The 22,294-nt window shown below is 35.7% G+C and overlaps 1 protein-coding gene across 3 annotated transcripts in view; it reads left to right on the forward strand.

Moving 5' to 3' along the window:
• HTT (huntingtin) overlaps window positions 1-22,294 on the forward strand; it is an 83,886-nt gene that overhangs the window by 22,289 nt on the left and 39,303 nt on the right. For all 3 annotated transcript variants that reach the window (XM_084518840.1, XM_084518838.1, XM_084518839.1), the window contains 22 exons: window positions 537-648; window positions 1,046-1,186; window positions 1,932-2,090; window positions 2,174-2,271; window positions 3,840-3,979; window positions 4,773-4,836; window positions 5,227-5,327; window positions 6,768-6,914; window positions 7,840-7,960; window positions 8,161-8,237; window positions 10,462-10,613; window positions 12,436-12,638; window positions 13,746-13,872; window positions 14,593-14,720; window positions 15,546-15,656; window positions 16,220-16,297; window positions 16,925-17,148; window positions 17,751-17,829; window positions 17,956-18,117; window positions 19,068-19,123; window positions 19,870-20,018; window positions 20,581-20,717. In XM_084518840.1, the coding sequence (XP_084374966.1) occupies window positions 537-648; window positions 1,046-1,186; window positions 1,932-2,090; window positions 2,174-2,271; window positions 3,840-3,979; window positions 4,773-4,836; window positions 5,227-5,327; window positions 6,768-6,914; window positions 7,840-7,960; window positions 8,161-8,237; window positions 10,462-10,613; window positions 12,436-12,638; window positions 13,746-13,872; window positions 14,593-14,720; window positions 15,546-15,656; window positions 16,220-16,297; window positions 16,925-17,148; window positions 17,751-17,829; window positions 17,956-18,117; window positions 19,068-19,123; window positions 19,870-20,018; window positions 20,581-20,717 (2,766 nt within the window). The remainder of the gene's footprint in view (window positions 1-536; window positions 649-1,045; window positions 1,187-1,931; window positions 2,091-2,173; window positions 2,272-3,839; window positions 3,980-4,772; window positions 4,837-5,226; window positions 5,328-6,767; window positions 6,915-7,839; window positions 7,961-8,160; window positions 8,238-10,461; window positions 10,614-12,435; window positions 12,639-13,745; window positions 13,873-14,592; window positions 14,721-15,545; window positions 15,657-16,219; window positions 16,298-16,924; window positions 17,149-17,750; window positions 17,830-17,955; window positions 18,118-19,067; window positions 19,124-19,869; window positions 20,019-20,580; window positions 20,718-22,294) is intronic.

Below are 22,294 nucleotides of genomic sequence, written 5' to 3' on the forward strand. Positions count from 1 at the left end.
CCTCTCTTTCTGCAGAGGGGCTTCTCTGATGGGTAATCATTTCCTCTTGTATTTCACTTCAGTATTGGACCTTATTCTGTGCTGGGTCAAGAGACATTGGGTTTATTGGAGACAGAAATCAGATTAATTTGGGCTAAAAGTGCAGAATGTTGTCAGCCTTCTTTGAAAACAAGAATTGCTTTTCATGTAAAGTTTCCAAAGATCATTGGTTGGTAACAAAAAAAATGTTTCAGACTCCTCCTGATGTAAACAGCATGTCTGGGTAGTTCAGAAAGTATACAGAATGATTGTTGCTTCTCTGATTAAAATTAAACCAGATTGAAATCTGATGCTGGAGACTTTCCAAAAACTTTCCAAAAAATGTTTTAAGAAAATATTTTAAGACCTTCTTTTGGAATATGTATTAAACATGCTTCATATTGAACCTCTGAAATTTTGGGAATGTGCAGTATTTCTAAAACTTGTTATGCTTAATATTTTGTTTAAATTGAAGATTAAGTTTTATTTATATAAGACTTATGATTTGCCTTCAATAGCCCTCCAGGATAAAAGGAGACATAGGCCACTATACAGATGGAAATTCTGCTCCTCTAGTGCACTGTGTTAGACTTCTGTCAGCCTCTTTTCTACTTACTGGAGAGAAAGGAGGTAAGTTTGTCTCTAACACTCATTGGTTCAAAGCTAAAAAGTTGTAAACATCATTAACTTACTCTGATTTTCTAAGATCACATTATTAAAGAATTCTGGTTGCTTTTTTTTTTTTTAACAGTCCTTTTTTAGATGAGCACAGCAGAGTACAGAGAAACTGAGAAACAGTTAAATGTATGCAATTTTTGTGATGAATCCAGTTTTGAACCATTTGGCATATGACATATTACTGTCATCTTGTCAGATGCTCAATTGCACTTACCATTTGTAAACTCTTGTGAGATAAACCTCTAGGGCTGTTGCGCATTTGAACCCTTTTGTGGGGCTGTATTTTTTTTTCCAGAAAGCTTTTAATACTTTAGGGAGCTTTTTAATACTTTTATTTTCCTTTTCCCAGCTTTAGTTCCAGATAGAGATGTGAGAGTCAGTGTAAAAGCCCTGGCAGTCAGTTGTGTTGGAGCAGCCATTGCCCTTCACCCTGAGGCTTTCTTCAGCAAACTGTATAAAACACCCCTTGAAGCAATGGGAGAAGAGTATGGTATGTTGTAGTTCAAATCTTCCTTTTTAATGTCTTTGGGCTTCCAAGTAAGTAAAGCAGCATTTACGCTGAAAACTCTTTAAATCCAGTTTAATATTTGCAAACAAATATTGCACCAATTTATATTGATACACTATCTGTGCTAGTGATGTCAGTTACAGAGCCAGTGGAAATAATGTTATTGAACATAGTGTGTATGGTGATTTTGTTTATTTTTGCTAATAAGAGTTAAACTTTAGTGGAAGAACTTACATCTTTAGGGAAGTATTTTCTTCAGCACAACTGCTATATATAAGTTGATTGTTTCCCTTGTAGTTTCTTCTAATTTATTTCAGGCCATTTTTTAGCTGGTTTCTAAGGCATTTGGTTCATTTGTATGAATAATACAATATAATTTTATGAATAATACAGTATAATCAATAGAGACCTGGAGAATTCAGCTGGTTTGATGCTGATAGAAGCAAAGGAGGGAGTGTTGACCAAAATCTCTTTTTAGATTCACCAGAGCATTTTGGGTACAATCACAATAAAATGTTAGTGGTTTTATATGCAAATCTTGGTGTGAATGGTGTGATTGTGTGTATTACATGGAAGAGATCTCTGTAAGGTAGAACAAAGAAAAGCTTAGTGTGAATATGCTGCTTGTGATTTGTGTGATCAATACCTTCACTGAAACATTTTTAGGGATCAGTTAAGTCTAAGAGTAGTATCTTTAAAATAAAGTAGTTGCAACTTGTTTTCTTAGAGGAGCAGTATGTATCAGATATTCTGAACTACATTGACCATGGAGATCCCCAGATTAGAGGAGCAACTGCTATTCTCTGTGGAACAATCATCAACTCTATTTTACTGAAATCCCGCTTTGATGTGGAAAAATGGCTAATAAACATCAGAAGCTCAACAGGTAATTAAGTTTTTTAAGAGTCTCTTTTTTTAATGTGTGTCCAAAACTCTCTGTTTCATTATTTTAAATTCCTTTTTTGTTAGGAAATCTCTTTTCCTTGGTAGACTGCATACCTCTGTTACAGAAAACGCTGAAAGATGAGTCCTCTGTAACATGCAAACTGGCTTGTACAGCTGTGAGGGTAAGCAGAAGTAATAATTTACTTGCACTACAAGAGATCACAGGGGCATTACTCATTGTCTAGGATCCACTATGCTCAGGTGTATAAATATGGAACAAAAAAGACTTCTTCCCCAAGAAAGTTTATTGTGAAATATATAGATTCAGGCACAGAAATGTTGAACAAATAAATGGAAAATAATTATGTTGGTTAGATCATGTAGCGGTATAATATGAAGCTATTCTCAGTTGTGATAAATGCACAGGTATGAGCTATAATGTTCTATTAACCAACGATAGGATGAGTGAACTAAGTATGAAGAATATCTAAGCTAAACGGGGAAGTTTGACCGTTTAGCACCTGGTTATAGCCTGTATTTAGAAATCAGAAAAGAAATGTGACAAATGACAAGTGAAATGATTATTTTCTGAGGTAAATAAATAAACATATAAATCTCAGAAAAGTAAGTGTTGTAAATTGGGTGAAAGATTCACCAGGTAACTGTAACAGATAGCTGAATTTGTGAGTGGAACTTCGAGCATGTGATGTTATTTCTGTAATAAAAAAAAAAAAAAAAAAAACCACTCTGGGGAAGTTGTCCTTCTCAACAGGAAGGATTTTTTCCTTGATCAATTTTCCAAACTCCCACAAAAAAAAAAAAAAAAAAAAAAAGTAGGAGAGAGGACAAAATGAATCTCCAAGGAAATGAATATATCAGGGCCAGGCACAGAGTGGCTGATTGTATTACAGCTTATGGGTCAGTGAGGCAAAGTGTAAAATGCAAATATTTGATGGATTAAATTATGGTTTCATGTGATGATAGGAGGGGTCTGTGATGCAGCTGGGGGAGGGAAATCCAGCTAGTGAAACGATGCTATTTCTTTCAACTTCTGTTCCGTTATCTTATTAGCTATGTATAATGGTTTCACTTAAGATTTAATTTTTTTTTTAAAGAAGACTTCACTAGGTATTTCCCTGTTCATATAACATATGTCTGTCAATTTTGACTTTTTTTTTCCCCTCTAAATAGATAAAGTTGCCTGAATTCATGCCTTCAGCAGAAATATTCAGAAACATTTTGGGTTGCTAATCTGCAAACAGGAAAGCGTGTTTTCATGTAGTAAAATAAGACTTTAAAGCTTTAAGGTTCTGCAGTGTTTTCCAAAAATCGCACATTCTGCATGTTGTTGAAAGTCATTAAAATGAAGTATGGCTTGTTCAAAATCCAGAAATTGGAGCCAAGTATTTAAAAATATTCTGTGGAAGTTATGTGATACAGTTTTTGAACAGATAAAAATATAGTGCTTGTGCTCATTATGCCCCCTCACTTTTTTTTTTGGGGGGGGGGTGGGGGGGGGACAGTTGTCCTCTGATCTCTGAAATTTGGATTCCTCTCCAGAGTTTAAATTCAGGAGAAGGTTTTAGCAGTTCACATGGGGTTGGTGTTCTGGCCTTGAAAAGTGTAGTACTTTCTCTTGAGCAGTAACTATTTGTTAGTATTTTAAATAAAACAGATGGTTATAGTCAAACATACTTTGATTTAGAAAACCTCTTCTGTAATATAACTGGAAGTTATTTATTCTTTTTAGCATTGCATCATGAGCTTGTGTAGTAGCAGTTACAGTGAACTAGGTTTACAATTAATTGTTGACCTCCTTACGCTGAAGAATAGCTCATATTGGCTAGTAAGGACGGAACTTCTGGAAACACTTGCGGAGGTAGATTTTCGGTAAGTGTTTATATTTTTCCACGAGTGTTGTAGCTGTGATGCAAAGCAGTTGTGTCCAGGATACTGGAATCATAATGGGGAGAGGTTTCTCTTCTGAAAAACTAATCAGTTTCATAAAACTAGTTTAGACCAATCATTTGTTTAAGGAATATGTGAATTTCTTTGTGAAGTTAGAGCCTAATAATATTGTATAAATAATTTTTAGTTTGATGGTCTGTTTACCAGGTTTCCTGTAAATCTGTGATAAAAGAGTACATAGAATATGGGAATTAATTTAGATTTCATGTCCAGTTGTTTGTGTGTGTCTTTTTTTTTAATGAAAAAGTTCCTGACATGTTCTCCAGTATTGTGAGCTCTCTTAAAGTTTATCATGTTTTGTTATACTGAAATAACAAGACTTTACTTGCATTCCCTCCTTCTCTACAGGCTCTTCTGAGCCTGAAAAAGAAAAGTTGCTTATGCAAAAACTTTATATCCGTAGCCATAAAATTGGGCTCTATCTGAATGGTGATGTTTATTACAATCTTTTCAAAACAGTCTGATTTCACTGTCATGGAAAAAAAAAATTTCAATGTGTAAATGTATTTTAATTAAAGTAATTCTTCTGCTGTGCAAGCCAGATAGTGGTTTAGCAAATAACTTGCCTTTCCTAAAGACAGCCAAAGGTGTCTACTTCTCACATTTTCCCTGCAGTGGTGTTCTTACAATATAAACAAAAATAGCACTCAGAACACTGAAGGCAGAAATAACTTAGAATGTTACCTACTGTATCCTAAACTCTTTTTTATCATAGGCTAGTCAACTTCTTGGAAGGAAAAACTGACAGCTTGCACAGAGGTGTTCATCATTATACTGGTGTAAGTAAACAGTCATTATATTGTGTTTCTGAATTAAGGTACCAAGGTGATTTTGCCAAATAGTGTTGACAGAATTTAATTTTAAACATTGATAGATGATTTAGGTATGCTTTGTATAAATGAGGTTCATTGTCTGACACTTCTTACAATTGGAAAGATGCTTTACTACTAAGATATAAATATCTTAGTGTTCTCTGTTTTGTCTTGTTTGACTTTTTTATTCTTAAAACTTTTTAGCATTTCTGTGTCTAAATAGTATTTTTAACAGTTTGGGGTAAAAATGATTTTACAGAATTTTATGGCAGAAGAAATCTCACTTGTTTAGCAGTCTTGTAGCAATCTGGTCCAACAATGAAAATGTTCAGTGAACTTTACTGATTTATTTTCTAGCTACTAAAACTGCAAGAGAGAGTGCTCAATAATGTTGTAATCTCTCTGCTTGGTGATGAAGATCCAAGAGTGCGACATGTGGCTGCATCTTCACTAATGAGGTGTGTATGTATGTATCTTAAAAAAAAAAAAAAAAGTTTAGAATGTTATTTTCATGCTTATTGTGTACGTAATAACTAAAATAACCTCATAGTGTTGTTTTTGTATTTTTATTTAAAGAAGGGAGACTAATGCGGCTTTATGGTATCTAGAGCATGCATCATTCTGAATGAACAGATAATCATGCTTTGCACAATTAAAATTTAAGTATTCCTTTCAGAGGGTCACTCTCAGTTTAAATTTCTAGTTAGTCGTCTTCATGATGGAATGATTTGTGCAGTATTCTTGCAGACTTAAAACGTTCTACTGGGTTGTCCTAACTTGTAAACATTGTTTCTAGGTGTTTATAAATAGTATATACTTTCATGCTCATTGACTGTAGTAAGGTGGTTGATTTTGCTTTTAAAAAAAAAAAAGCAGCTGCTAGCTGTAAGCTACTACAGTTAAAATTTCTGTCCATATAAAGGCACCGAACAGTAAAAAAAGTTAGTTGTTAGTTGGTTTATTTGTATTCAAGAACTTAAGTTTTATGTTTAAAGAAGTTAGGAGCATCTTATATTGAATTCCTGGAATATATTTTTGTCAGAGGAGTCTCTTTCCTAGTTCTTCAGATTATTAATTGCTGTCCATTCCTGATAACAAAGAATTGAGAGTGAAACTTTAAAAATTGTGCTACTGAAGAGCATTCCATATTGCAGAAAGAGCTCAGTGGAGAAATAATCAACTGTTGCATCATAGTTAGTACTAATTGTTTTTATGTAGGGACTTGATTTTGAAATTGCGTTTTTTGTTAAACTCCAACTTCTAACTACTCAGTTTTCCACGTGTTCATGCTGATTCAGTGATAGCATCAGTGTTAAAGTCAGAAAAGACTTACTTGCCCAAGAAAGCTGTAGCTAGCTTCTAGAACCCCCTTGAGTGCCCAATATGGGCATTCATTGGAAGCAATGTCAACAAACTTAAAAATAAATGTGTACTGTGTTTTTATTAGTATTTATTATTGTCTAAGTCAAAAATGTTGACAACCTGATTTTATTGTGTTTAAATTTTCCAGCATAGAAAATCAAATGATGGAAAAATATACTTTTCTGGAGGTAGAATTGTTTTTCAGTTGATACAGATAACTGTAGAGAAAATATTTGAGGAGAAAGGGGAATACTGAGAGAAATACCCTAGAGAAGCAGTTATAATGTGTGTATATATAGAGATCTAAAAAGATCTAAAACAGATTTTTTTCAACTACCATGTATGCATAGGAGGTTTAACTGCTTGATCACAGTAGAGACCAATTGTGTAAAGATGAATTCATCGTAATGTTTAACACAATATGAGTTTTAGTAAGGACTTTTATTTCCAATTCGATGTATACAGTTGGTATGTGCAGCTTTCTGAATTGTGATTACAGTTCTGAATATTTTTTCCTTTTGACAATTGTCGTTAAGGCTTGTTCCAAAGCTGTTTTATAACTGTGATCAAGGACAGGCTGATCCAGTGGTGGCAGTAGCAAGAGATCAAAGCAGTGTTTACCTGAAGCTACTAATGCATGAAACACAGCCTCCGTCTCACTTTGCAGTGAGCACTATCACCAGGTATGTTATGTGACTTGTCTTGCTGTAAAGGAACGTAGAGACGTTTCAATTCATGATGCCTAAAATTGTACTTCAATCCTGCAAATCTGTGTGCTTATGCATTCTCTTTCCAAGTGGTAGTAGCATATGTGGTAGTTTTAGGCTCTATGGAAATGGACTCTGGTTTAATGGATAAACTGATGAGCGAGTTACGTGCTCACTCACTAATTGTGTGGAGTCGTTGTTCTGTGATAAACTTCTCTTCATCCCAAGGTCACCCTGTATGTCCATTAAATAACACATCTGATTTAGTGACTGTGGTTGCAGAAGACTGTATATAATTCAAAATGAAATTCTGGTTTTGGCAGTGTGGTCTTGTTGCTGTGTTTTTGCTGCCAACGGTACTTTCCTAAACTTTCCTGTTTACTTCTCCGTCTTAAAGACAGTCTGAGTTGTGTGTATATATGGAGACTCTTTGCCCCCGTATCTATCAGATACAAGTTTTTGACTGTGTACATGTTCCATACATGACCTTGAGGACTTGACTTGAGGTTTATGTGCTGTATTTTGGAAACAAAGCTTTGTGGAGATGCACAAAATAGATTACTGCTGTAGAGAAATAACTAAAGTTTGTGAACATGCAAAAACGTTAGAGAGTATGATCAAAAGCAAAGACCAATACTATACTGAGGAGGGCAACTTCTGGAGAGCCTAGTTAAAAGTTGAGTTTCTGTTTGCTAACAAAGAAATTTGATTAATGAACTGTTTTTCTTTTGCTAGTGCAGAAACAAAAATATGAAAATATAATTAAATGGTAGACTCATCTGATACCTTCTCATTGCATTTCAACAAGCTGTCTATAGTAACTTAGGCCATAATCATTTTATTGTGGTATGTTTTAGCTTTTCAAGTACATGTTTTAGTGCTATAAATATTTTAATTTCAGAACATATAGAGGCTACAATATGCTGCAAAGTCCAACAGATGTCACTATGGAAAACAATCTTTCAAGGGTTGTTGCAGCAATTTCCCATGCATTGACAATATCCACTACAAGAGCACTTACAGTGAGTTTTCTTAGTTGCTATAGCGGCTGACCTTTTTTTTTTTTTCTATCTTTATTTTTAATTCCTGGGTATATGCGTCTGCAACTTTGGTACTGTGGCAATAGTAACATATTTAAGTCTCACTCTTAAGATATTTTGTTGTTGTTGTTGCTAACTCTACCAGTGATGAAACTGATTCATAATTGGTGTTGACTTTTCAGTTTGGCTGCTGTGAAGCTTTGTGTCTTCTCTCCACAACGTTTCCAGTCTGTACCTGGACTGTGGGATGGCACTGTGGGTATGTTCCTTCATCCAATATTCAATCTTCTGAAATTTGTGCATGCAAAAGCAGAGTACACTCATTCAGATGTCAGAAGTCCTGCCTCAGGTATTTGCTGCTAAATTTATCTTAGGAGCTATCAAAGAACTTTGTGTCAAAGTGTGTTGCATCTGGCTATCAATGTGCTGTGCCACGTGAGCTGTAAGACTAGCTGCTGAAGATGGGCACATATGCGGACTGTTTTTTTCAGGAGACTGAACATCATTTGTGTTCATCTTTCTTCACTGCTGTCATTGTTTTGGTTCGCCTTTTGGAGAGTTATTACTAAATGTTACCAGACCTGCTGCCTCTGCAATTCTTAAAACTTGTGTCTGTATTTGCCAGATTTGCAGAGGTATACATGTAGTGATCTTCCTATACTAGAATGTTCAGGTCATGCCCTGTTAGAGTTTATGTATTTCATCATTAGTTTATCCTATCTTCATATGTATGCAATTATTTATTCATATGCATTCTTCTCAAAGATGTTCTGCCATTTCTGCGTCCGAGTCTAAAGAGTTACCTACTCTTATTTTACTCTTCTAATGTCCTGAAATGTCCTGAAGCTCTATTGCAAAATTTGATCTTCTGCTGTTATCTTTTTAAATAACCCTTCCCTTGCTTGTCATCAAGTCTTTCCTTCCGTTTCTGGGCATAGGCATGGCATGCTCGGTATATATATTCTAAGAGATGTTTTGTCACAGATGACTAGGCTGTAGGTCAGTGATGAGTGAAATAAATTTGTATGTGAGCAATGCTTAGCTGGAAAATAAAATTAATACGCAGTGCTTCTAGGAACAGTGCTGGTTATTTAGTAGTGTGTGTCTGTCTGGGTCTTGTTAGTGTTTCTCATCCAAACGACTTACCACCAATTTTAGAACTATGCCCTTTATTCTTTCAACTTCTAAGCTAGTTTGCTTTGTTTTGAATATTCCTTTCTTATTGCAGACTAGCAGCAATATATCTTCTGTTCTACACAGCTTAAAAAAAAAAAAAAAAGCTGTCTGTCAGATGCAGCTAGCATTCATAACTGATGTAATGACATAGCCTTTGCCCTGTCCTCTGATTCCTTCTTTACAAATTTTGATCCCATATTCATATTAATTTGGATGATAATTTTATTTTTGTTGAACGATGTGAGCATTCATTGTACCAGATAACTAGAAGCCTGTATCCGCTATCTTATGGGAGACATGAGAATGCTACCACAATTCTTTTGTCTTGAAGTATTGGTTTTCCAGTGGTTAAACAGCCATTGGAGCTGTTGCATACCACCTGCGTACAACTCAACATGGATTAACTCATGGGATTCTAACTTCATGTAAATTAAGCAATACTTGTACATTTAAAAAAAAAAAAAAGTATTTTAATGGAGTGCACTATAATTAACTGTGTAGCTTTGTCAAAAGAATAGCTAAGCTTAGAGTACGTTTTATTTCATGACATTTTTCTAATTGTATTAAACTTGAGCCACTAGATTAAAAGACTTTCGAATTAAAAAAATCTAAAAGAAACCTTTTTGTTTTTTCAGAAGTTGCATAAAGTCTTTTCCTGAAAGAAAGTTAGTATTATGCAAGTCTTACATGTTTGAAATCATGTATATGATTCACGTAGTATTCTGACAAACATATTTTGGTGAACTCTGCCTGGTCTTCTTGAAACTTGGTTTGTGTGGGACGGTCCGATTCTAAAATTATCGTGAAGGAAAATATGGAAGGCAGCAGCAAATTACAAACTTGGATAGAGCCCACCCATAAATCTAGATGATTTGTTGAATTGCAATTGATAATATTCTTGCCACTGTGTAATGTAACAAGATACTATTTTAATGTTACAGTTTGTTTCCTATCCAAACTATGAATATTAGTAAGCCCTTTAACTGGTGATGGTTCAGGACCCATAGCAGTTAGCAAGTAAATATTGAATTCTTCCATTTTTCAGTAGATGTCACTAGCAGCTTTGATACTTGCTATTAAAAAAAAAAAAAAAAAAAAAAGCAATAGCTCTTCAAGAGCTATTTAATATTTAATTCAAGTGTTGTCAGATTTCTGCTCTGCTGCAAAGGTTTTTTATTTTTTTTTTAAACTACTCAAATGTATAGCTCTGTAGTACTGATTTTTGTTTTTAAATTAGTAGTCTGTTAGTATTCTTGAGACTTTAAACTTCTCAAAGAGGTCATAACATTCCAAAATTATACTTCTAGTGTATCCCAGCCAAATTCTTCAGATGAAGCTCAGAAAGGCTGCACTATTGGAATGGCTGGCATGGTCCTCTCTCTTCTTTCATCAGCATGGTTCCCGTTGGACCTTTCTGCCCATCAGGATGCTTTAATTTTGACTGGGAATTTGCTTGCAGGTAAGGCAGAACAGAAACTTGTAGGAACTTGTATCTAAGAGTTTGAAATATTTTTGGAAGTTAGGCCTTGTTTCAGCTGAACAGATGAGTTTTGTTCACAGCTGCTAGCTAGAAATGTACATAGGTTTCTGTTTCCCTGAGAACCAATACAGTAACTGGGACGTTGTCCTCTCTTCCCATTTATCTCTGTGCTCTTCTGTAAGTTGAAAGTTCTAGCTCTGTTTTGTAAGGGCTTTAATTTTTTTTCAGTTTTTAGCTCTGGGGGTCTTTAAGGCAGGAGATCAGGGTGTGGCAAAGAAAAATTAAAACCTGCACTGTAAGAATGTTATGCATTTTTAGGTTTAGAATGATCTTTTAAAGATTACATCAGGATTTCACAGGGTTCTCTACTGGTTTGCTATTGCTTACAACTTCATTAATAGTGACTGGATAGGGTGTATTTAGTAAACATGTAGGCTGTACTAGCTTGCAATGGTTGCCGGCACTTTAAATGACAGACTTGGGTATTTAGAATATCTTAACGAATTGGAGATGTTTTCTGAAAACAGACATGCAGTTCCCTAATAAGGGCACTCAGAAATGTAATGACAACTCCCCAGAACTAAAGCTACTACAGAATAGGGAATAATTGGCTAAATGCTAGTCCTGCATAACAGATTGTACTGTTACACAAAATAAATGGCTTCATATCTCTTCACATGTATGTATGAAAGCAGAGACGTAACAAAAGCAAAGAAAACATTTTTGCGCCATTAATCACTTAAGGGTATAGAACTTCAGCTGCTTACCAAGCATTCTCAAGTGTTCTTGCAGAAACCTGTTTTATTTGTAAGAATATTGAAGCCCTGTAGAAGGTTGTGGAGGTGAAACTGTCTTTGAGAGTATTTCAGCAGTCTTTCAAACTATGTTGGGTTCATACACAGGTAGATGACTATGCTTTTGAGCAGAATGAACAGGTGACCCTCATGTGGTTCATTCTGTTTTGTTGTTTTGTTTGGAAGCAAAGCCTGCGCATGTTAGAAGAGTTAACATTTGACACATGCATCTTGGGTTTTTCTTGGGCTCCTGAAGGAGGAGAAAGCTCTCTGTGGAGAGACTCATCCAGGGGTCACATAGCTGGCAAGTGTTTTGCCATTTATTTTATGGTTTATAAATCTGTTTCTTTTGAGCTACTAAAGTAAACCCAGTGCAGTTTTGATACTTCAGTTTTGTGGCTTGCTATGTGTGCTACATTTAGTTCCCCAATTCTGTTGCTTTTGAATAGATTTATTATGAGACTGGATGGAAATGTATCAGTGTATAATCATATAAGTGCACTTGGAAACAGCTGCTTCTGTTATTCTTTTGAAACAGTGCTTTAGAATATTGCTCCTAGTACATAGGAAGCTACTTCTAGCTAGCTGTAGTTCTACCTTTTTTCTTTATTATTTTTTTCTGTTGGTTTCTTTTTTTGTTTGGTTGTTCTAGTGTTAGCATATCTCTTGACCTTACTCTTCTCCTTTCATGGTAGAAGAAAAAGAACTTTTTAAGAAGAGGAATTCTGTTTGCTTAGGTTTTAGTACTCTTGGCTAAATCAAACAATTTAGATACTACCTTGAAGTTGCAAATTTCCACTAATTGCCATAGGGAATGTCTAGTATGTTTATTGCAGGCTGGGTGAAAAGAACCAATATTTTTTTATTTGTTTAAAACTGCTCATACTGCTATTTTTAAAAACCTAGGCTTTGTTTTTCAATTTGAACTACTGTTCATAGAGATTATAATTATACTTAATTCCAAGTTTCATTTTCTTTTTCTTTAATTCATGCGGTTCCTATTGCAGCAAGTGCTCCCAAGTGCTTAAAGAATCCGTGGAGTGCTGAAGAAGATTCAAACCAAGGTGCTGCAAAGCAGGAGGAACCATGGCCGGCTCTGGCAGATCGAACTCTTGTTACTTTGGTAGAACAGCTCTTCTCTCATCTGCTGAAGGTCATTAATATTTGTGCCCATGTAATGGATGATGTTGCTCCTGGTCCAGCAGTAAAGGTATGTATTAAAACTAAATGAAATTACAAGACTTTAAATATCGTTGTGATACAGATCAGTTGAAGGCTCTGCATTTCAGAGTTGATACTGGCAGCTATTTAATGCCTTTCTTGTGTGATGGTTTCACACCGGTAGGCAGCTCAACTTCACCATGCTGCTCTCTCACTCCCCCTCCTCAAAAGTACAGGGGAAAAAAGCCCAAGAGTTGAGATGAGGACAGGGAGGTCACTCACCCGTAACTGTCATGGGCAAAACAGACTCAGCATAGAGAGGTCATAATATTTTTTTTTTTGCCTAATAACAGAGTAGATCAATGAGAACTAAAACAAAAACCACCTTCTCTTCCACTCACTTCTACTTCCTCCCCTCATGTAGTGCAGGGAAGTGGGGGATGGGGGCTGCAGTCAGTCCATAATGCTTCGTCTCTACTGCTCCTTCAAATTCACTCTGCCCTTGCTCTACGATGGAGTCCCTCCCACAGGATGCCATCCTTCCAAAACTGATCTTGCAGGGGTTTCCCACAGGCAGCAGCTCTTTCAGAACTGCTCCAACATGGGTCCGTACCACAGGGTCCATCTGTCAGGAGCAAACTGCTCCAGCATGGGTCCCTCATGGGTGGCAGCTCCCCCCAGACCCCTGCTCCTGCGGGGGCTCTCCATGGGCTGCAGCCTCCTCCAGGCCACATCCACCTGCTCCACCAGGGGCTCCTCCATGGGCTGCAGTGTGGAGATCTGCTCCATGTGGGACCCATGGGCTGCAGGGGGACAGCCTGCTCCACCAGGGGCCTCTCCACAAGCCACAGGGGAGCTGCTGCTGTGTGCATGGAGCACCTCCTGCTCTCTTCCTTTATCTGGAGTCAAAGGAACCTTCAGTTGTTGAGCCCTATTTCTGCCTGGCTTATGCTGAAGTTGAGAAGAAAATTAGAGAAAGTATTATTCTTCTTTCTTTTCACCAAAGAAATCCGTGTCACAAACCTAAAAGTGGAGATGTTCTGATTAAATTGACAGTCAAATAAAGAGGACTTTAAAGAAAGTGAATATGCTTGTATTTCTATAGAAGAAAAGCTACTTTTACATACAAAATTAACAAAACTTCTTTTAATTCTAGGCAGCATTACCTTCTCTCACAAACCCACCTTCTCTTAGTCCAATTCGGAGGAAGGGGAAAGAGAGGGAGCCAGTGGAGCAGGCTTCTGTGCCAATGAGCCCTAAAAAGGGTGGTGAAACTAGTCCAGGTAGGTACACATACTTACATGGGGACAGTAGGTGGGAGGGTAAATAGGAGTATAGATACACCGTTGAGGGTAGAAAGAATCGAGTAACTTGTTTTTTGAAATCCTAGATCAAAAGGCTGGCTGGCTTACTGTCAGGTACTTCAGTACTGTCCCAAAGTTGAAGTTCTTCTCAGTACTGAATTGCAGGAAAGGCAGCTGTGGTGCAGGTAGATCTTTGTGTGCGCTTTTTAATGTAAAGCGACTGTACTGTTTAGAGCAGGTTGGTTCTGAATCTTTTTTATCACTTTTTGCTGAATCCACTCACCTATTGACTACGAAGTAATTTTTGCATATGCTATAGTTAAAGAAATTCAAGTTGCTTTGTGTTTTTTGGTAGGAGCAGCTCATGTTGCTCTTGGAAACAAGATTATGAAGCTTGACATTTTTTCTTATTAGTGAATGAAGGAAATAGGTGTTAATTCTCTTCTGTAAATTGTACTTGGTCTTCAGCAATAAGCTCCCAGGGTAAAATTGCATCATATAAGGATGCTTTTTTAGAATGCCAGTACACTTTCTAGCTGTACAGTGTGTTTTTGCAATTTTAAAATGTGCATTCAGATCCAAAAATTTCTGCTGTTAATTTGGATGTTTTATCTGAAAATTGGGTATGTAAAATAATACTGAATTACATGTCGTGAGCACTGTAGAAAAAATAGTGCTAATATATTATGTATCTTTAAGCTACTAGGCAAACTGATGCTAGTGGGCCTGTTCCAACAAGTAAATCATCTTCAGTAGGAAGCTTTTATCATCTTCCATCATATCTGAAGTTATATGATGTCTTGAAAGCGACTCATGCTAATTATAAGGTACTGTATGACATCACTTGGTTGAATAAAACGTAGTTGAGCAATCATTTTGTTCCCTTTAAAACTGGCTCTGCTGAGGCAGTAACCCTACCTGTTCTGTTAGTAAATTAAAAAAAAAAAACAAACAAACAAACAAAAAAAAAAAGTGGAATGTTTCCATGGACTTAAACTGTAGCACGAGATTCACCTCTGAGAAGCTCAGACTGTCCAAAGTTAGTGTTGTATTGAGGATCTCATTTGCCTTACTGCCTTATTAAGGCAATCACATTGCCTTATTTTGCCAAAAAAAGACCTTAAAACCCAATGGGCACTGTCACCATATTGCTTAGTTCTCTGCTATCATTACTGCTCATACTAAGAGATCCTTCACTGGCTTGGTAGTGCCAAATGGATCATAATGTCTTATTTTCTCAACAGTTTATTCCAGGATGGGTAAGTTTGTTTTCCTCATTAGTGCAGGTAATAAAAGATGCATTCCATAAGGGCTTAGTGTTCTGATTTATACACTAACAAATCAGGGGGGTGTATTCTTAAACACCTGCTATGTTTTTGAGAAATACATTATCCCTTGTCCATTACTTATCAATATCCTAGACCTTCCTACTGTAACTGCCTTAAGCTAGAAGATCCATTTTTATTTTTAGTCAAAATGAAGTACTGCTATTCCAGCAGTTCATGAGGGGGGAGTTTGTCAGTGCTGTTGATGAAATACACTGAAATTTTACGTAGAAGACAGTTTTGTCTCTATACCTGTTCCTTTCTGCAATTTCTATCTCCTTGTCTAGTAACTATTAAGAAAAAGATTGTTTTACTTCTGTGACCCAGGTTACTTTGGATCTCCAAAACAGTAATGAAAAGTTTGGATGCTTCTTGAGGTCTGCCTTAGATGTTCTGTCGCAAATCTTGGAACTTGCAACTCTTCAAGACATTGGAAAGGTATGAGATGTTTGTTTTTTGCTTGTGTTTATTTGCAATTAAGTTGTCCAATATTTGTCGTCCTTACCAGGAAAAAACAAGTATAATGGATTTAAAAATTGTTGAGACAGTAGTCCTAGTTGGGTTGCCAGGTTGGGTGTAAGATACAAAAGTGGATTTTCTGGGTTACATTGCTGCATTTGAAAACAGGAGTGATTTTCTACTGTTTATATTTTATGTGAAGGTTTTTCCCACCAAAATGATTTCCCTTCAGTCATTCTCACTGTATCAATACATCTAAATATGCTCATGTTAAATATGCAAGATGTGAGAAGGCAGCCATTCTCCTTTCCTTTCTTGTGCCTTGGTATTTTCTCTCCTTAACTGTGGTGGTATGCATTGTATTTTAAGACATTCGAGGCAAATTTTGCATTTATATGGTGAAAATAGGTAAAGAAATATTCCTTAAGTTTAGTGTAGCTTTTATGCAGTAAAAATAAAGTGCTATTGTCCAGTTTTCATATTAATACTTAATTATATAAAAGTCACTTAATTGCATTTTTCTTATTTTTCTGCTTTTCTAGTGTGTGGAAGAAATTTTGGGATATCTGAAATCATGTTTCAACAGAGAACCAACTATGGCCACAGTTTGTGTACAGCAGGTAAGGAGGTAATTTGTTTGTGTTATAAGAAACAAACATGTCCTGTGCATATCATTTGGATACCATTTATGACCATTCTTTTTAGGGAAGCAGTGTTGGGAAATTGTCACAGGTGGAGCAAACTGTTTTTCTTTCTTTTTTTATGATTTATTTTGAAACTTGATACCACTTGCATAACTAGTTTCTCAAACTGCTTCCAACTCAAATATTTACTTGAGTACTAAGAAAACAAGTTTGTTTTCTACCTTCCTGAATGTTTTCCACAGCTAGTTAACTACATGAGAAGACCTGGAAAGCAAAGGCCTGTTGTACTGATAGGGTTCTTGCAGGCTTCCTGTTGAGCATCTGTCTTCAAAACACCAAAGTTTCATTTTGGTGGGAGAACAGCTTTAGTAGACTGTTTTGAGTTGTCACAGATTTTTGCAACTGAAGGGCTTGCTTATCTTCTTGGCTGATTTGTGGATTGTTCTCCTAGCTTTTTTTTCCTGTTGTCTTGTATTTGACTACATGACCCTCAGTTTGTGCTTTGTTTGTGATGACCTACCCTTTTTTGTTCTTTGGGAGGATGAGGAGTCAAGTTTTCTGAAGTCCTAAAACATAAATCTTTTTTCCAATTTTCTTCTCCAGTTACTGAAAACATTATTTGGGACAAATCTGGCTTCTCAGTACGATGGCTTGTCTTCAAATACGAGTAAAGCTCAAGGCAAAGCTCAGCGTTTAGGTTCTTCCAATCTGAGACCTGGGCTCTATCACTACTGCTTCATGGCACCATATACACATTTTACACAGGCACTTGCTGATGCTAGTCTGAGGAACATGGTTCAGGCTGAGCAGGACCACGATGCTTCAGGGTAACTTCTGTATTCTTGTACGATATGATATTATTGACTTGAAATAGACTAGAATCTTTTTATTGTTTTTCCTAAATGCGAATATAAGGGAGCAAAGTAACTTGCAATTACAGTATTGTGTATTACTTCTTGTAGATTTGAGATAAGTATTTTTTTTCTTGGTAGTGGAGTCTCAAATATAACACTGTTGATCAATTGCTACTGTGTTTTCCAAATCAGAGTTGAAGCATTAAAACAGATATCACTTAAAATTATTATGCCTTTTTTTTTTTTTTAAAAAAAAAAAAAGAGCTTTGAATGCAAATATTTAATTAATTTTCTAATTGTAGTAAATAGTCAATAGCCTTAAAGGAAAGGCAGAATAATGACCAAAGGATACCAGAAATTCTGTCTTTACAAGATGCTTATTGTCCACAGATTACATTGTCTGATCAAAGTGTATTGTAGGTTGTTTCTATTGCTCTTTCCTCTTACTAAGATTCTTGAAGCAGTCAGGTAGATGAAAGCTGGCATCAGGTAAAAGAATGTTTCTAAGACAGCTTGTTTATACCTCCATTTTCTTAGAGTATGTGTTTTTTTTTTTTTGTTGTTTCTCATCGCAGATGGTTTGATGTGCTGCAGAAAGTTTCTACACAGCTGAAAACCAGCATTAGCAGTGCAGCAAAACACCGTGCTGATAAGGTACTCATATTTTTATAGTCCTTTTAAAAGACCTGTATGTTACATTTAAAACTCTTCCTCCTTTTAAAAAGTTTTTGAATGAGACCTGTTCAGATATTAGATTACTTTAAAATCTCTCTGTTACAGAATGCTATTCACAATCACATTCGTTTATTTGAACCCCTTGTCATAAAAGCATTGAAACAATACACTACGACAACATCGGTACAGCTGCAGAGACAAGTTTTAGACTTGCTTGCTCAACTGGTTCAGCTACGAGTTAACTACTGTCTTCTGGATTCAGATCAGGTTGGTACCTCGCTGTTTCTGCAAATTTGTGATACGACGTCTCACTAGTAGGCTAAATATTTACAGCAAATATATTTGCCACAATCCATTCATTGTAATGTAGCTGAAAACAAAGACAAAACGGAGGGTGAAACTTAGTTCCCTCACCAAACACAAGGAACTTCTGGATTTTTGGTTTTATGTTGCATATAAATTACTTAAACTCTGCAACAACTGTTTAAGAACTGTTCATCAGATTGACTTTAGGAATAAGATGATGTGCACAATACAATCAGTATTGTATTTACAGAACAGAAAACAAAAACAGAAACAAACAAAAAACAAAAAAGACTTAAGCATGACTGGTAGTGAGCATTGTGGTTGTCAAGCAGCATTCAATTTCAGTGGCAAGGGGGAAGCTGGTGGCAAATTCACTGGTAGCTGGTAGCCTGTGTGGTTGTCCGTATAAAAAGTAAATCTATAGCAAACTTTTAGTGTTTTATTCACTACAGTATTTTCAGGTTTATAAACTACAAGATGCAACTGGTGACTTTCCTGTGAATTGATATGCAGTAAATCTTCTCAATGCATGAATATTAGGGATTTTATATTGGAGCTGAGTTAGGCTTTTTGATTGATTCCTGGCTTTCTGGCTGTAATGCCTCAAATAGCATGTTACATGAGCAAGAAAGGAAGTTATATTATTAAATATGTAGACACATTTACTGCTAAAATACAACATAAATTCATGCAAACTGTAATAAGCTACAACATCAAGATTCTCAAGACCTGTAACTCTGGAGAGAATGTTCCATAACATATCAGAGTGAGCTATAAGTATAAATGATTTTCAGTGCATGTCTTTTCTTTCTCTCCTAAAACACAGACTTCTGTAATTCTGTCAAAATAATTTCAGATGGTAATTTATGTTTCTGTTGTGTACTTTTTTTAACACTTCATTCTTTCTTCAGGTGTTTATTGGATTTGTGCTAAAGCAGTTTGAATACATTGAAGTCGGACAGTTCAGGTATGCAATTAGCAAAGATCCTTTGAACAAGTGAGAATTTACTACTGTCTTATTCTGAAGCATATAGGGATTAGTTTTGCATTTTTTTGTTTGTTTTATGAGAACGGGAGTGTTATATTCCAGGCAGTGTGTTTGTATATTTTCTGTCTCTAATAGTAACCCTTTCAGAAGATTTAGGTTCCCTGTGGTTGAAGAAATTGGACATAAGTAGAATTAAACTGTTGTGCTGTTTCTCAAATTGGTATTTTAAAACCATTTATTTGGGGAATCCACCAAAGCTTTGCATTGAGGAATCAATAGGATTCAGCTGCTGAAGGGAGACCTATTGTGGATTCAGTGTGAATCCGTTTTGTATTCTGAGCAACTGCTATGTGTTTTTTTTTTTATAGTACCTAACACATCATAAGCAATGTGATGGAATTTGTCAGCTATTTCTGTTTTTCTCACACTTGAATTTGTATGAAAGGATAATTTTGTTTTGCTCTGTGGGGTCTCCTACAGAAATATTACTTTTCATTGTGTACATTAAATAATATGTTATAATGTTAGTAACTGTGAGCAATGGTCAGAAGTTGAAAGAAATTAAATCCCTTGAAAAAATGGTAGTAAAGAATCAGGCACAAATTATTAAAATGCTATATAAAAGCAGAATGCATTCTTTAAAATTTTTTTAGTGGAAACAGGTTCATTTCTACTGAACAGAGTTGTGCAATTCAAACTTGACATTTTTGTTTTTTTGTTTTCAGGGAGTCTGAAGCAATTATTCCTAATATCTTTTTTTTTCTGGTGTTGCTGTCTTACGAGCGGTATCATTCCAAACAGATAATCGGAATTCCTAAGATCATTCAGCTGTGTGATGGAATCATGGCCAGTGGGAGGAAAGCTGTTACACATGGTAATTTAAAAAAATAAATAAATAAAAAATCAGTTTATTGCTGGTAGTTCAGCAATAAAGTATAACTGCTGTTCTAAGGTATAGAGAAGTGGGGTCATAATGATTGTTCCAGAAAACACTAGGTTATAAATTTTTAATATCTTAAATAAGTTTCATTTAATTTTTCCATGAAATTTATTGTACCCTGTTAACATTAGTTCACAATGCAGCAATATTTTAAAGGCTTTGATGTTGATATTTAGTCCCATTTCTGTTTTCTCCCCTTTGAGCCTTTAAGTAGAAGCATCTGTCCTGTACTTGCTAGTGATTCTGCTGAGGAACTTTTTTGAAAAGTATTGTTTAGCTCTGTGAGAAGGAGTAAGTATGTACACAATATAAACTTTGTTCTACTAGAACTAAAAAGATAGACATCTATGTGCGGAAAGTCTTTCTTTTCAGGGATGGGAAAAACATTTAAACAAAAAGAGCAATTTTCTTTTAGTAGCTGAATTGTTAGAACAAGAAAATAGTGTTCAAGAATGACTTGTCTCATGCTAAAACAAACAAAAACTTGCCGTTTTAGCAATACCAGCTCTGCAGCCCATCGTTCATGATCTCTTTGTGTTAAGAGGGACGAATAAAGCTGATGCTGGAAAAGAGTTGGAAACGCAGAAGGAGGTGGTAGTGTCAATGCTGCTGAGACTTATCCAGTACCATCAGGTAAAAGAAGACAGTGTTCCTGTTTATGCTCTGTAAAAGGGTAACATTGTTTTGACTGCTAAAAATGCTTCAGGACATATTAATAATTTTCTACACAAATCTTGAATATCTGGACTCTGTGTGTGATCTTTCAGTATATGGAGAGTGTTCAAAGACTATTGTGGTAGGGGAAAGCTTCTGTGGTACAAATCAGTTATTGCAAGTTAAATAATATGTCTGTTGCACATTATAGGCAAGCCTAGGTTACAAAGCACTGAAAAGCTTCAGTAAGGATCATGATCCTGGTTGTGTTGCAGATTGACTAAACAGAAGGTTAAAAGAAGAGTTGTAATAAATTAGAAACCAAGAAACTCAAAAGAATTTGGGGGGGAAAGTGGAAGAGGTAATGTGCTGTTTAGAAATAATGTAAGCGTTGCTGTGCAATAGCAGTAACTTAATAACATGTTAAAAAACTATTTGAATAAGGTAATGAGGATGGTAGCTACACAGTTGTCAATTACCCCTTTGCCCCAGATCTCACAGATATGGAAAACATATTTATATCATGTAGGAGTGTAAGAATGGCTTTCATCAACACACTTTGAAAGAAAAACATAAAGGTAATTTTAAGGGAAGTGACATAATTAACACAGGAGCTTATTGCTTTTTCAGGCGATTAACAAACTTAACATGCTTTTCCTCTCATCATGTGAAAATGCAATTCTAGTGTATGCTAATGTAAGCAATGCATTTTCTGAGAATAGTTGGAGAAAAGTCAGTACATCTTGTCAAAATAATTTGTTAGAACTGCATGTTCAGATTGGAATAATTTTGTGTATCCACATTTTCTTTTGAATTTGTAGTTTTATAATCATAAAATGACTAATATAACTATATGAAATGACACTCTGTAGACACATGATGTAAAATAGTGAATAACTTTGTGTTACATAAGGTACTGTAATTGCTAGCAGATCCTCTTCTGACACACTTAACCTATTAAAGACCACCCATGCATTGCTCTTCATCCCACACCATCCCTTTTGTAGCTCTTATTCTGTCCTTTTCTGCTCATGCAGTGTATATAAGCTAACCCCAGGCAGTTCTATTGTTTGGCTATGGCAGGGACATTCTGCAGTGGTGTTCCTGTAACTCGAGAGGCTCCAAGAACTGCAATCTTTATCCTTTTTTTTTTTTTTTTTTTTTTTTCCTTTTACAACTGTAACTACATAGAGTTGGAGAATGGAGAGTTAAAGTAATTCAACCCAGAATTGCTTCTATCTCCTTTCTCATGAGAAAGCTCTTTGGGAAGAAAGTTGTCTGGTGATTTTTTTATTTATTTTTTGATGGTCTGTTTCTGATTCTGAACTGCTTGACTTTCTTTTAGAAGTGCTCCATAATATAACTAGTTTTCAGAACCAAATTCTTCTTTCCCACTTCCCAGTTCATATATTAACATTCCTGCCTGCTATGTCTTTGGCCTGACTATCCTGGAAAGTATGGTCTCTGTAACCCTCAAGTCAGTAACATATTCAGCTACTGAAAATGATCCTTGCTGTTGGTGTCCACCATTAAAGACTGACTTATAAACTTTTACA

Source organism: Aythya ferina (genome assembly GCF_964211825.1).
Source record: "Aythya ferina genome assembly, chromosome: 4".
Taxonomy (NCBI): Eukaryota; Metazoa; Chordata; class Aves; order Anseriformes; family Anatidae; genus Aythya; species Aythya ferina.